General features: G+C 37.7%; 1 protein-coding gene across 27 annotated transcripts in view; it reads left to right on the top strand.

The window, feature by feature from the left end:
- Positions 1-12854, top strand: part of NRXN1 (neurexin 1) — a 1091189-nt gene that overhangs the window by 919631 nt on the left and 158704 nt on the right. For all 27 annotated transcript variants that reach the window (XM_037047882.1, XM_037047881.1, XM_037047879.1 and 24 more), the window contains one exon: positions 7704-7875. In XM_037047882.1, coding sequence (XP_036903777.1) covers positions 7704-7875 — 172 coding nt within the window. The remainder of the gene's footprint in view (positions 1-7703; positions 7876-12854) is intronic.

The raw sequence follows: 12854 nt of genomic DNA, 5'->3' as shown, positions 1-12854 counted from the left end.
TGTGGGGGGGTGGGGTAGGGGTGAGCAATGGGGAAAAATATGGAGCAACTATAACTGAACAACAATTTTGAAAAATTCCAAAAAAGGAATTCATTGACTCCTATTCTCACTTATCACCACCTAGTCCTACATACTTGGCAAGGCAAGGTACCTTACTCATAAAGACAAGCCTCTCCCTTCCGCCTAGAGGGGAAGGGTTCTACCTTTCGATAAAAAAAAAAAAAAACATAAAAGGTCTCTCAGGTTACTCTGAGATGACAACCTAGTTGGACATTTTCTCTTTTTCAAATTGGAGAATTTCTGACTTAAAAATATCATAAAATCCTAGAGTTTATGTATTTTATAAATTTTGAAAAAAACCTAAGACTCAAATTCAAATTTATGTTTCCTTGACGTGTTTCAACAATAGCTAGTTATTTCATAGTTTTTTGTCAGTGATAGCTGCTTAGCTATGCATTAAGTCTTGTCATAGAACCATAGTCTTACTGAGATAGAAGGGGACATGGTGGTTGTCTAATCAAGCAGAATCTGCTTCAGTACCAATAGCAAGACAGTTTGTCCCATAGGGTTAGATTTTAGAATATTCCTTCTTGACCCACACGATGGATAGATGCTCTGACTTTGATCAAATCTCAGTCTTTCTGAGCATGAGCATCTTCATTTATAAAATAGATACACTGCTTCATGAGTTGTTTTGAAGACCAATGAGATATTATATGTTCTAACTAAGCTGTAGTAGTTATATAATTTGAGCATTATTTTAATCAGCTTCTATCAACCTACTATGGAGCAAAACACTTTTTCCAGATGTAAGAATAACAATAATAATAATATAGGAATGATAGTAATAATAATAAAAATCACAGGGGCTGAGTTCTCATTAAGTGTGCTTAAGAACTTTATATGTATTATCCCATCAAAAGAAAACACGATGAAAATGTCCTGGAATTCAGTAGTGATGCTGATTGCTCAAGCTTGTAAATATACTAAACCACTGAAGCATACACTTTAAAAGGGCAAATTTTATGATATGTGAATTATACTTCAATTTTAAAAAAAGAAAATTGTATGGGACAGAGTCTTGGAAAATTACAAACGCAGAGGTCGTCTGAAAAGTGTTGTGAGGATATAATGAAGAGCAAGCCAGTCTTTTATAAATATGGTTGGAGAATTAAGGCAGGCGGATACAAACTATACCTAAGCCATGTGTGAAGGTAAACTGTCAAGGCTTACAAAGTTTTACTAGACACTCTGAGGACCAGGAGGTGAGTGTAAACCTCCAGGAGAGTAATATCACTATCAGGATATTGTTTCATGGAGGGAAAGGAGGTCTAACATCCTGTTGAATGGGGACATGTTGCAAAAGGCACACTATCTTAATGAAGATAGTGTGGGAAAATAAAAATACAATCTTCTTAGAATGTATTGCCACTAAATGTAATCTTTCCGGGATGATATCACCCTAGTTCTCATCCACTTCTTGTTCCCTGTGTGGTACTCTGAAATGTTCTTCTCCAAAAAGAAATATGTACAGTAACCTTACCCTTGACTCAGCCCTCTGAGCATGCCTTGGTGTCAAGGTCTTTTCCTGTAACAGACACAGCTGAAGCCACCTGTTTTAGATGCCCCTCCAACTTAGGTTGCAGTACTGATATTCCTTAGCTATATGATTTGGGGCACGCTAGGTAAACTCTTTGAGAAGATAGCAGTTATCTTTCAGGTCTGCCAGGAGTTTTAAGGAGATACATCATGTGTAGCTCAATGCCTGGCACCCTGTAAGAACTCTAGGAAATAGGGACTGGAAAGAGATATGGGAGACAGAGGGAACCCTATCTTCTAGGTCCCTGGGTGTCTTCCGTGCTCCTGTCTGTTGATTGTGTTGCAGCCGTTGAAATGATGGCTGGCCAGTGCCTCACAACTAGAGGCTCCCTGAGACCCCTCAGAGCCCTCCCCACATGATTTATCTTCCCACAGGACAAAGGATACACTATACGTGTTTGCATTGTCCACACACTTAAACATAATGAAGAGTATGTATTATATATTCGATTTTTATTTATTAGCTGAATGAATTTTTAAATGATTCTGTAATGGGGAAAGTGGAAGGTAGGGTAGCTTTGAAATGGTGTTTTGTTTTTGTTTTGTTTTGTTTTTTGAGCAGAGGTGCATTTCCAGTTCAATGCCAGGTTAAAACAACTAGACCGAAACCACTTGACATTATGGACCATCTGGAGTGATAAACACAATCTCTTTCAGCCAGTAGGACCTCTAAACCATTCATTTGGAAGTGTGTTTGGTTGAATTAGCAATTATCTGAATTGGTGTGTTTGTCTAGAGATAAAAAGTATCAAACAAACAGGTGGGTCTCTGTCACGCTTTGTGCTGTTACTCCAGCAACAGTGGCCGCAGGCCTCAGAATCCCTCTAGAGCCTAAAACCTCTGCTCCCTGGCGAGGCTTCGCCTCTGGAAGAGCAGAACAAGACATTTGGCCCGACCTGTGTTCAGCCGACACTGTGGAAGAGGAGCAAGGGAGTTGTTCTGTATTCTGAAATGGGCACGAGCCTCATGCGCATTGGAAGACACTGTCAAGTTCTGTCCAAATTGGGCCTCTGGAGCATAGGACTGTATCATATTCCATTTTATCTGTTTTATATGCATGTAAAGGAACATATGGCTGCATCTATGACATGCAAACATGTTGCTGGAAGTATGCCTGAGATACTGAAAATACCGTTAAATCGTAATCTTGGTTAAATTTCAAGTGAATGTGTGGTCGCAGCTGAATTTACCAGTGCATTAAACCAGGGCGCCACTTGCTAGGACTTTCAAGCTCCTTCCCAGTGTTGCCTTTCATAGTGTTTCCTTTTAACTTGGCTTAATAACATAATCATTATTCAGAAATGAGCTTTTGTGGAAAAAATTAATAATTACCTTTGTCTCTATTTATTTAATGAATCCATGGAAAGACTTCATTAAATTATAAATGCCTTGCTACTGATTTTCTCATAATAGATTTTTGAAATTATGCTGTGAGCCAGTTATCCATTTCAAGGAAGATACAATGCTGAAAGATCAGTACATGTCCAGCGAAATGACTGCTGGTTTTGCTAATGTAATATTCATGAGAATTTGCTGGAGACAATCACATTTAATCCCAGAGAATATGAATTTGAAATGAATTCTTTTAAATTGTAATTATCCATTGGTAAGAAAGTTTAGCAAGTTTTCTTTGTTTATATAATTGAAATGATTTTCTATTCTGTCAACAGGGGGAGGGATGTGTTTTGGGAATATTTACAATTTCTGAATGGAATCATAAACTTGGGTCCTAAATACTGATTGACATTAACATGTTATGGTTTACATATATTTGTTATGTATTTGTTTTGAGAAAAAAGCTGACTGTGTGGCTATCATTTATGATTAAATTGTTTTTCAAGGATACGATGTGATTTGAGTAGGGTAATAACCTCTGAATTAGGACAGAGTCTGCCCTTGTCTGAGCTGGCTTTGGTGGTATTCAGTTCTCTTCTAGGTGACTCTGGGATTTGAATCTATGAAACATCAATCATATTGGAAGTCAACATGTCCAGGGAGAGATGAACATCATTTAAAAGTTAGAAGGTCTCCAAGCATTACGACCCCTCATTGTTTCTTAATAGTTTGTTTTATTGTGTTGCAAGAAAGGCATTCCTGTGAAATCTGGGGATTTCTGTACACTATAAAATAATCATTTTACATTTCATATTGTAGAAAAAATTAGGGATGAGGTAGAGGAACTTTTTTAGTTTTGTACGTTTTGTGCCTTTAGCATTATAATGCTTGCATTCACAGAACTTGAATCTCCTTAAGGATTAGAACTCTGATAAAAAAAAAAGGCTACTAAGCATTCTTATCAGAAAAGATAGGAAACTTCGAGAACTTCTTTGTCAGTCTGAGATAAGAAATGTGACTGTAACAGAAGAGATCCTAAAACAATGGGCAGCTCTGCTGTTTTTCAACTCTGTTGGAAGATCTGACTCCTAGGATACAACAGGAGTCTAAATGTGTTCTGTGGAATATCTCTTTCCGACCCAGGGAAATCCAGGGAAAGTTTGAATACTACTTTGATCAGTCTTGAATAGTAAAAATGTCACTGTTCACTTTTACTTTTTTTGAAGATTTTATTTGTTTATTTTTAAGCAGGGGAAGGGTGGGAGAAAGAGGGGAGAAACATCTATATGTGGTTGCCTCTCATGCGCCCCCTCCTGGGGACCTGGCCGGCAACGCAGGCAGGAATCCTAGACTGGGAATAGACCAGTGACTGGCTGGTTCACAGGCTGGCACTCAGTCCACTGAGCCACACCAGCCAGGGCTCATCTCTCCACTTTTAGCTATGAGAAGTATTTTTTTAATTGTTGACACTATTACAGGTGTTAAATCTGTTAAAACTGCTTGGGCTGATTTGGAGCTGCCACTTGTACTGGGTGAGGGGACAGCATTGTTTCTCCTCCTGCTCCCATGACATTCTTCTCTCACCGCTGCTCCCCCACCCCTCCCCGCCGCCCTCCCTGCATCCTTCAGGGACGAAATAGAAAGGCAAAAGGCAGAAATGACCTTACTTGGCTGTTACAATAGTAGCCATCTAGCTGGGTTTCGCCTATGCTCTAAACTGACCCTGAGGAGCACTCTTGAGGAAGCATGTTAGTGGGTTTTTTAATGCTCTTAACCACATCACTAGTGTTTCTTTACCTGCAGTTTCCTCGAGGGGGGTAAATTCTCCTCCTTCAGGTGGTCATTTAGGATTTTCCCCACACCCACTAGGCACCTACTACTGCAATTCCAGCTTCTTTTTGTTGAACTGTCTTCCCCAATCCCCACCCCTCACCCCAGTGGCTCACTTGGACAGGACCCACCACAATTCTGTGTGGGCTTCCTAACCCCTGCTTCACTGGCAGTGCCCGCCTGTCCCTCCTTCTGACAACCTCACCACACGTGGCTGCTGGTGCAGTAATTTCCCTTTGTCCTGACATCAGATCGTCACCCAGTCACAGTCTTTGCCCTTGAAAATTTCCCAGGCAAGAGTCAAATCCCAGTGTACTGGCCACCCCACCCACTGCCACCAAATTTCAGGAGACAAGAATCAAACTTGACTGATTCACTGAAGTTCTTTTTCCCTGCACTTGAAATAAGGGGAAAGTAACCTTCTGCCTTCGGTATACTTGAAAATCATATCACATCCCAATTCTCCCTGATAATCCTCTTCTAATTATAAATCTCTTCTTGGCCTTTCTTTCTCTTTAATGGGTTGGAAATGGGTCCCAAAGGCAAGGTCCCAAATCAGTTTTCAATGCTTTCCTTTTAAGCCTGGCTTAGGCAACTTTGTACCTTGTTTTATAAAATGAAAGCAGCAATCTGATTTTTGACTGATCTCAAGATGACAGCTGAAACTGAGACAAAAAATAATTTATTTTAGCATCCCATTCCATCCAAATTTAGCTTCTTCCTGTCCTCTATAAGATTATTTTAAGCACTCATCGATGCACGTGGTATAATCTGCAAGGCTCCATGCGAAGTTCTGCAGTGCTCCTGCTCTAGCCCGAGATGCTAAAACAGGTAGCAAAGAACGTCTAGAGTTACCACATCTGCTAACTGCAGTGAGGATGAGCCAGCATTCCCAACTTTCAGCCTAGGTAATGATGAGGAACAGAGCCAGACTGCCTGGGTTCGAATCCCGACTTTCCTTTTTCTGACTGTGTGACCTCAGCCAAGTTACTTAACCACTCTGTGCTTCAGTTTCCTTATCTGTCAAAGGGAGATAAACTAGTACCTTTCTGGTGGGGCTCTTATGATAAATAACAGAGTTAGTATTAGAGTTAGTACTTAAAACACTGTGAAGGTGTTTGTTAAAATATCAACAGACCTCTTAAAGGAAGTTCTTAGTTTTCCTGGGAATTTATATTAGGTATTTAAAAATGTATATATCACATTAAATAACTTACTGGAAATGAGCAATCAGGAATTCTGCCAAGATGATGAGATAATGAATGTTTACACAAATAAGCTGTGCAAAAAAAAAAAAAAAAAAAGTCTTTGCAAGCCCTTGCATAAATTTTAAGTTTTATTGGAACCTTACTGTTTATCACCAGATTTACTTTAAAAAAAACTAAAATGCTTCACTTTACAACAGCATATATTGTAAAGTAAGGATTATGAGAAATATGGTAGGAAATAAAAAATAAGTCCAGGGACAACAGTGCCAGAAGTCTACGCAGCCAGTAAAATGGCCCTACTCATACTGAGAGTTCCCTAATAACCTTAGTTTAAAGGGGAATATGAAAAAAAGGAAATATTTTAAGTCATATTGTCTGTCAAAACCTAAAACAAACCAAAACTTTAAAACATTAGAAAACATACTAACTTATTATAAGAAAAAGATCTTTTACAGGAAATAAGAACCAGGAAAAAAAACCCCAGAAACCTACAGGATGTGGACATGAAGGGCACAGTGAGCACTGTCCCAAACATCATCTTCAAATACCTTCCATTATGCCAGTTTCAGACAAGACTTCTTGTAAAAACTTTCAGTGTAAGCTGATACCATACTCTTGCCAGTTTGTTCAATGATGAGAATCTGGCAAGAGGTCTAAAAGGACATGGTCCAAATGGTCAGGTCTTTGATGTTTTGAGTATAAATTTCTACAAAAATGGATGGCGTATATGTCCCTTAACAATCTCCTTCCACTTGTAGTTCCTCTCAACTGAAGTTTGATGAAAGGTGAACTACAGGTACTTTGAGGTTATGGATGTGGACAAAGGGCAAATCCACGTGCTTTAAAAATCAACCAAGCTCGTGAAGAAAGTGGACAGTCTTGTTAGAGAGGGCTTCTTGGAAGCAGAGGACACAAACACAAGTTTTCCTTTGTCACTTTGTATCATGCAATTCTACAGTTAACAACAGATTTTGTGCTTAGAATGATTTATAATACTGCTTTGCATAATTCAGAGAGGGAGTTAATTTTAGATAGCCGTATCTTAGCCTAGACAGAAGCTAACAATGAGGGAACTGAATTCTAACTCTAGTACCCATTTATTAAATTATGTGACCTTGAACAAGTCACTGTGCCTTCCTGTGTCATGGTTTCATCATCTATAAAATAAGAGATTGAATGAATTTCAGCCTCTTAGCACAGGCTGATTTGCGTGTGTGTGAATAATGACTAAGAAACCACACTCATTAAATGCCTGTCTGTGTGCCCATACCCTTTAGAATGATTTTCTATATTGTGAGAATGTGTCAGTTGTCTCTAAACAGATTTCATTGCTCTGATTTCACCAGCTCTTTAAAAGGGAGAATGTCAAGCCTCATTTTTTCCTAGTGAAATACAAAGAGTGGATTAAAGGAGCTGCGTTATACAGGACATGAAAGGTGTCCCTTCACAGGCATCTGTGCCCCTTGTCTGTGGCAACCCCTGGAAAGAAGGCAGCTCAATTCTCTGGAAAGTGTGTCTGTTGGAATATCAATTATCCATAAAAGAGATGCTTTAGATGTACCCAGATGTCAAGAACCTTTCTTCTACGACATGAATTTGTCAGAAGTAAAAATGGGAGGAAAGCAGCCGTTGTTTGAAGCATGTTCTTGATCAATATCCTGTAGGTAATTCTTAGTAAATGTTGACTAATCTGTACAACTTTATACAACATTTTCCCCTCTTCCCTTCCAGCACCAAGGAAAAATTGGAGTGAAATTTAATGTTGGGACAGATGACATCGCCATCGAAGAGTCCAATGCAATCATTAACGATGGGAAGTACCATGTAGTCCGTTTCACAAGGAGTGGTGGCAATGCCACATTACAGGTGGACAGCTGGCCCATGATTGAGCGCTACCCTGCAGGTAAGCCAGTGAATGTGTATCCCGGGAAGGTTTTGTGAAAAGCAAAGTGGAAAACAAAGCACTGTTTTGCGTTCGTTACACCAGATTGTGGGTTTTCTAAGAAACCATCAAGTATTTATTGGACTTTAGAGTCGTGTCAATGTACTGCTGTCCTAAATTGTTCTTGATACAGTGTACCGTTGGCATTTTACAGAGGAGCTGGAAGGCACACGTTATCATTTGCAAACTTAGGACATCAGTGAAACCAGAAAACTGCACACATTAAAGGCACAACATGTCAAAGCTCTCTTTACTGGATCCTTGCATTCGAACAAAGGAAAGGCTTTGTCAAAAGTAACGGAGTTAACATTTAAAGCTATGGGAGGGAATATTAAAACATTTTTTCCCCGAAAGAAAATAGAGCCAGATGATTTCTTTGATGATGTTACGTAGCTGAAAGTCATGAAAGGTGCAGAGGGCACACAGGGAGATAGTAAAGGGGCTATTTACTGCACTGTAAATCAGCAGTTAGGAGAGCATGTAAGTAAATGAAGTTTGTTTTCACTGTCAAGTAACCATGGGGTTTCACAAGGATTCTGACACTAGTGTCACTCTTTTCAAGTCTATAAAATGAGTGCAAAGCTATCACAGAAAAATACAAGTGATGAACTTGGTGAGCACTGCATTATTGAAACGAAGGCACTAGTTGGACATTTAAACCAGTGTTACTTGTGGTTGCATATATTCTCAATTAAAATAATACCTTATTTTAAAGCAAAGTACAAATTAAAAGTATAAAGGTATTTTACTACAATTACTTCGCTCTCTACACTTTGGTGCAGAAGAGATGACGTAAAACATCAGTCTCATTTCTCTGTGCTCCCCAGTGAGATACAACTTTTTTGTATAGTAGGAGATGTATAACTCAGTATAGAGAAAGGATATAAAAAGAGGTTTTCATTTTGTACAATAACAATGATTTTAAAAATGTATCTACAAACTCCTACATTACAAGGATTTGTTTCTTGGAAGAAATGATTGGAGGAAATAACTAAATTACTAAGTCAAGATGCATTTTCCTTAGTACTGACTCGCAATTATGGAATCAAATGTCTGCAATGGACCTTTTGGACCTTTTGGACCTTTTGGACCATTTGGACCTTTGCTGACATAAAAGTTTACATCTCCCAGCTTCACTTGAAATCTATTTTATGAACTTAGTGCTCTCCAAATAGTGGCTGAATTAGAGGTAACAAAAACAGCTCTGTGACCAAATTTAGAGGCAAGAATATTAATAATAACTGCGTGTTACAGTACTAGCCAATAGTAGGCACTCAATAAATATTTGCTGAATTTATATCCTGGGTAGTTATTTCAATTTTACACTATAATTATGAGAATGTATACCTTCTGTTGCCATCTGTAATGAGATGAAATGAAAAATCTGGGAGGAAAGAAACTTAAATCTTCACGCAGCATTACATAGCACCTGATAATCCCTTATTACATTTTCTGAAATCCTGGTAGAAATGTATTTGTAAAAATAACTATAGCCTCAGTGGAGTTACGGTAAAGTCGATTGGTGAGTTTCCTGAAATGCGCATGAATCACTGCCTCTTTACTGAGAGGAAGTCGTGGCAGTGGGTGCCCTAAATGACACAAAGTAGGGTGAGGTCTAGGTCCTGTCCCCGGAATGCTGTCATCTGTGAGTAGGGCACCTCGACATGTACAATGACACATGTTATCATTATTCTAGGGTGACAGTTGCCTCTTGAAGCCTGGCTGTGTTTCACCAGTTTATGCTTTAAACGTATTTTAATTTAGTAACTTTTTTACTCTTTCCACACTTTCCAAACTGCCATCTTTAGGAAAGCCATTCTAGAGAGTGTTAACAATGACCTATGGTGGGGAGAGAGGAAGACCACTTTCAAGTTAGTTTGAAAAAGTTTAAATTAAGCTATGTTAAAAATGTCTATACTGGGGCTTTGTTATATGAATATTTATAATGCATCTCTAAAAGGGAAGTACGGGTTGCATTTTCCCAAGCACAGATAACCAAAGCCTAGTTTTCTAATGCATTAAGGCATGTGGGTAAATATTTTATGTTTTTTAAAAATTTCCATATATCCCTATTGTATTAGAGCTTATGTGATTAAATTTAACTGTGTGCACACCAGATACCATGTATTAGGTATATAGTTCAAGGAAGTTACGGTCCCTGTCTTTTTGTGGCATGCTAGTATACAATTTGAATACCAGTCATTCAAATCAGGCATTATTAATTCAGTGGACAAATATTTGTATATTTCTTTAGACTACTATTTGTTTAACATGCAATGTCTTATTTTCCAATCAAATGGATGCTCAATGTAAAAAATATATATAAAATACATTTTAAAATCAGAAGCTGGCAATTAACATCATAATAAGACACAAATCTTTAGGAATAGGTATTTTAGATGCAACCTTTAATATTTATTCCAAGGTTCCTTTTCATGCCCTTTTACCAACAAATATTTAAATATTAACACATCAAGAGTGAGCAAAGTGTCAGTTATTGTGGAGGACACATGCGAGGGTAACATGCAGTTTGCCCTGAAGAAAATCAGAGCCCCGGGAGTCTCCAGGGTTGTCATCAACATTTTATTAATCATCTGCTTTGTGTGTGTGTCAGCATGATGCTGAGGTAGAAAATAAGCCATGAAAATTCCAAACACCCCTTTCTCTTGGAGCTTCATCTGCAGTGATTTCATGAAGGCTGACTATAAATTTAAAACTCTGTGTCATCCAGATTAAAGTTATTAGAACTAAGTGATTTTATGTATGAGTTTAATGGAAATGTCTAGTATATATTTTATATTGATTTGTGGGATAACTTTTTTATTTAAAAATTTTTTAGTATTATTAGTCATTAGAAAAACAACTGGACCGATGCTTTTACCACCAAATTCTATAATCAGAGAAGCAGGGACCAACAGACTATACTTGGTTCCTTTTAAAATGCCTGCACTACAAAATATCGGTAATACAGGTTGAAATTAGTAATTAAGTATCGCACTTAACCTTCCATTATAGAGCTTTGTGGCAAGTGCTTTTATATGAAGTAGTTCACCAGGTAATGACACTGTACCTTTAATGAAAAACACCTAAAGCATTGACCAGTGGTGTTACCCTGTAATTGTCTGGAAGGCTTTCATAGAGAAACTAATTAGTAGAGACAGATTATATGCTCTTTTGGAGTATATGAAATATTCCTATAATTCAACAATTTATATTTTAGAATAAATATTAAATTTTCTACATAGCAGACCCAGTTTCTGTTATTTTCTATGTATGGAACAAAGTATAGAAAATATTTTACAAACCATTTAACATTGAGAAAATAATTTCTTGATGCTTATCAGTTAAAGCTCCAGAATATAATGCATCATTAATCTCTGATTTGTCCCTAATTACAGTGATATAGCAAAATTTCCTCTCAATAAAAATTGACTATCTCTTCTTATCATGTTGATCCACAAAGCCTGATACCATCTTATTTGCTCAGACTAAAGATTGCTCCATATAAATCACAGTTCTCTTTGAGAATAAATCTTGGAGTTTATTTTTCTACTTCAGTCTACCAAAAAGATGTTCTTTATGTAGTATATTCAATAGAAGGTCAAATATTCACTTTTCCTGTCAAGCTAATGTACCAAACCAACAAATATTTACAGGATGTATATTAAAGTAAAGGAATATGCTGGGTACCATCTGGTTAAAGGCATAAGTAAAAAGTGTTCAAGATTCAAAATACATATGGGAGAAAATAGAAATTTTATCATATTTGACTAAATTTTTAAAAATATTTTATTTACTTACTTTTAGAGTGAGGGGAAGGGAGGGAGGGAAGAAAGGAAACATCAGTGTGTGGTTGCCTCTTGAGGGCCCCCTACTGGGGACCTGCCCCAAAACCCAAGGATGTGCCCTGACTGGGAATCCAACCAGCGACCGTTTGGTTCCCAGGCCAGCACTCAATCCACTGAGTCACACCAGCCAGGGCTTGACTACATTTTTAATGAGATGTACAATAAAAGAGAAAATATGTTGCAAGGAAGAAGAGGCCGTTATGGTTTGCAGGGTCTGGAAACTTGACTGGGATCTTGAAAGGCTAGATTTTTGCTTGGAGGAAAGTGTGCACTCATTTTAATGGGAGTAGCGGGAAGGAATAGAGACAGAAAATATTTAGAAATCTGGTAAACAGTCCTGGTGTCAAAAAATAAAGACTTAAAATAGAGCGTGAGAAAGTAAAGAGAATAACTGCAGAATACATTATAAAATCTTGCAAACTAAATAAAAGGGGAGTCATTCCTACTTTTAATTTCCATCTTTTTCTTTTCTTAACCATCAATTATTCAGTGCTTGAATGCTGCGGTGTCACCAGACTGCCAGGTATCAGTGAAGTGGAAATCCGCACTAGGAATGAATAGGGAGGTCAAGGGCACGGTTTTTGCTTGCTGAAGGGTTAGTCTGAGAGGCGAGAAGGATTCAGCAAACATACCAGTGTAAATAAACTGTGTTAACTTAAGAACAGTAGTGTGGAATTTCACTGTTACTAGAGTATTAAGAAAGGAGAAAATGGTAGTGTGGATTGGTATAACAAAGTATATCCTAATATGTATGTAAAGATTTGAAAGAAACAGAGGAGTAGCCCAAAAACAGACTCCACAGAGATGCTGTAAATACTTTTTACGTAATTATTTGGTTTGTCTCAAGATCTTCTGGGGTATTATCTCTAAATCTTGACTTTGGTTTCATCTTGAAAGGCTGGTAAAATATTTCAGGAATGAGGAAGGTCATATTGATGATTGTCATTTAAATTGTACATATACTTAGTAGTTGATTTATTTTTAGTTCAAGTCATCAATAGGTTTATTGACTATCAGCTCCACCCTCTGTGTTATTTATTTAGAGTTTCCTGTTTGGTATTAAGTGTGTCAGTTGGTTTGATGATTTTGGTG

This window comes from Sturnira hondurensis, unplaced genomic scaffold (genome assembly GCF_014824575.4).
Source record: "Sturnira hondurensis isolate 20B ecotype Veracruz unplaced genomic scaffold, ASM1482457v3 Scaffold0006413, whole genome shotgun sequence".
Lineage (NCBI taxonomy): Eukaryota > Metazoa > Chordata > Mammalia > Chiroptera > Phyllostomidae > Sturnira > Sturnira hondurensis.
This window is presented reverse-complemented; position numbering and strand designations above follow the sequence as displayed.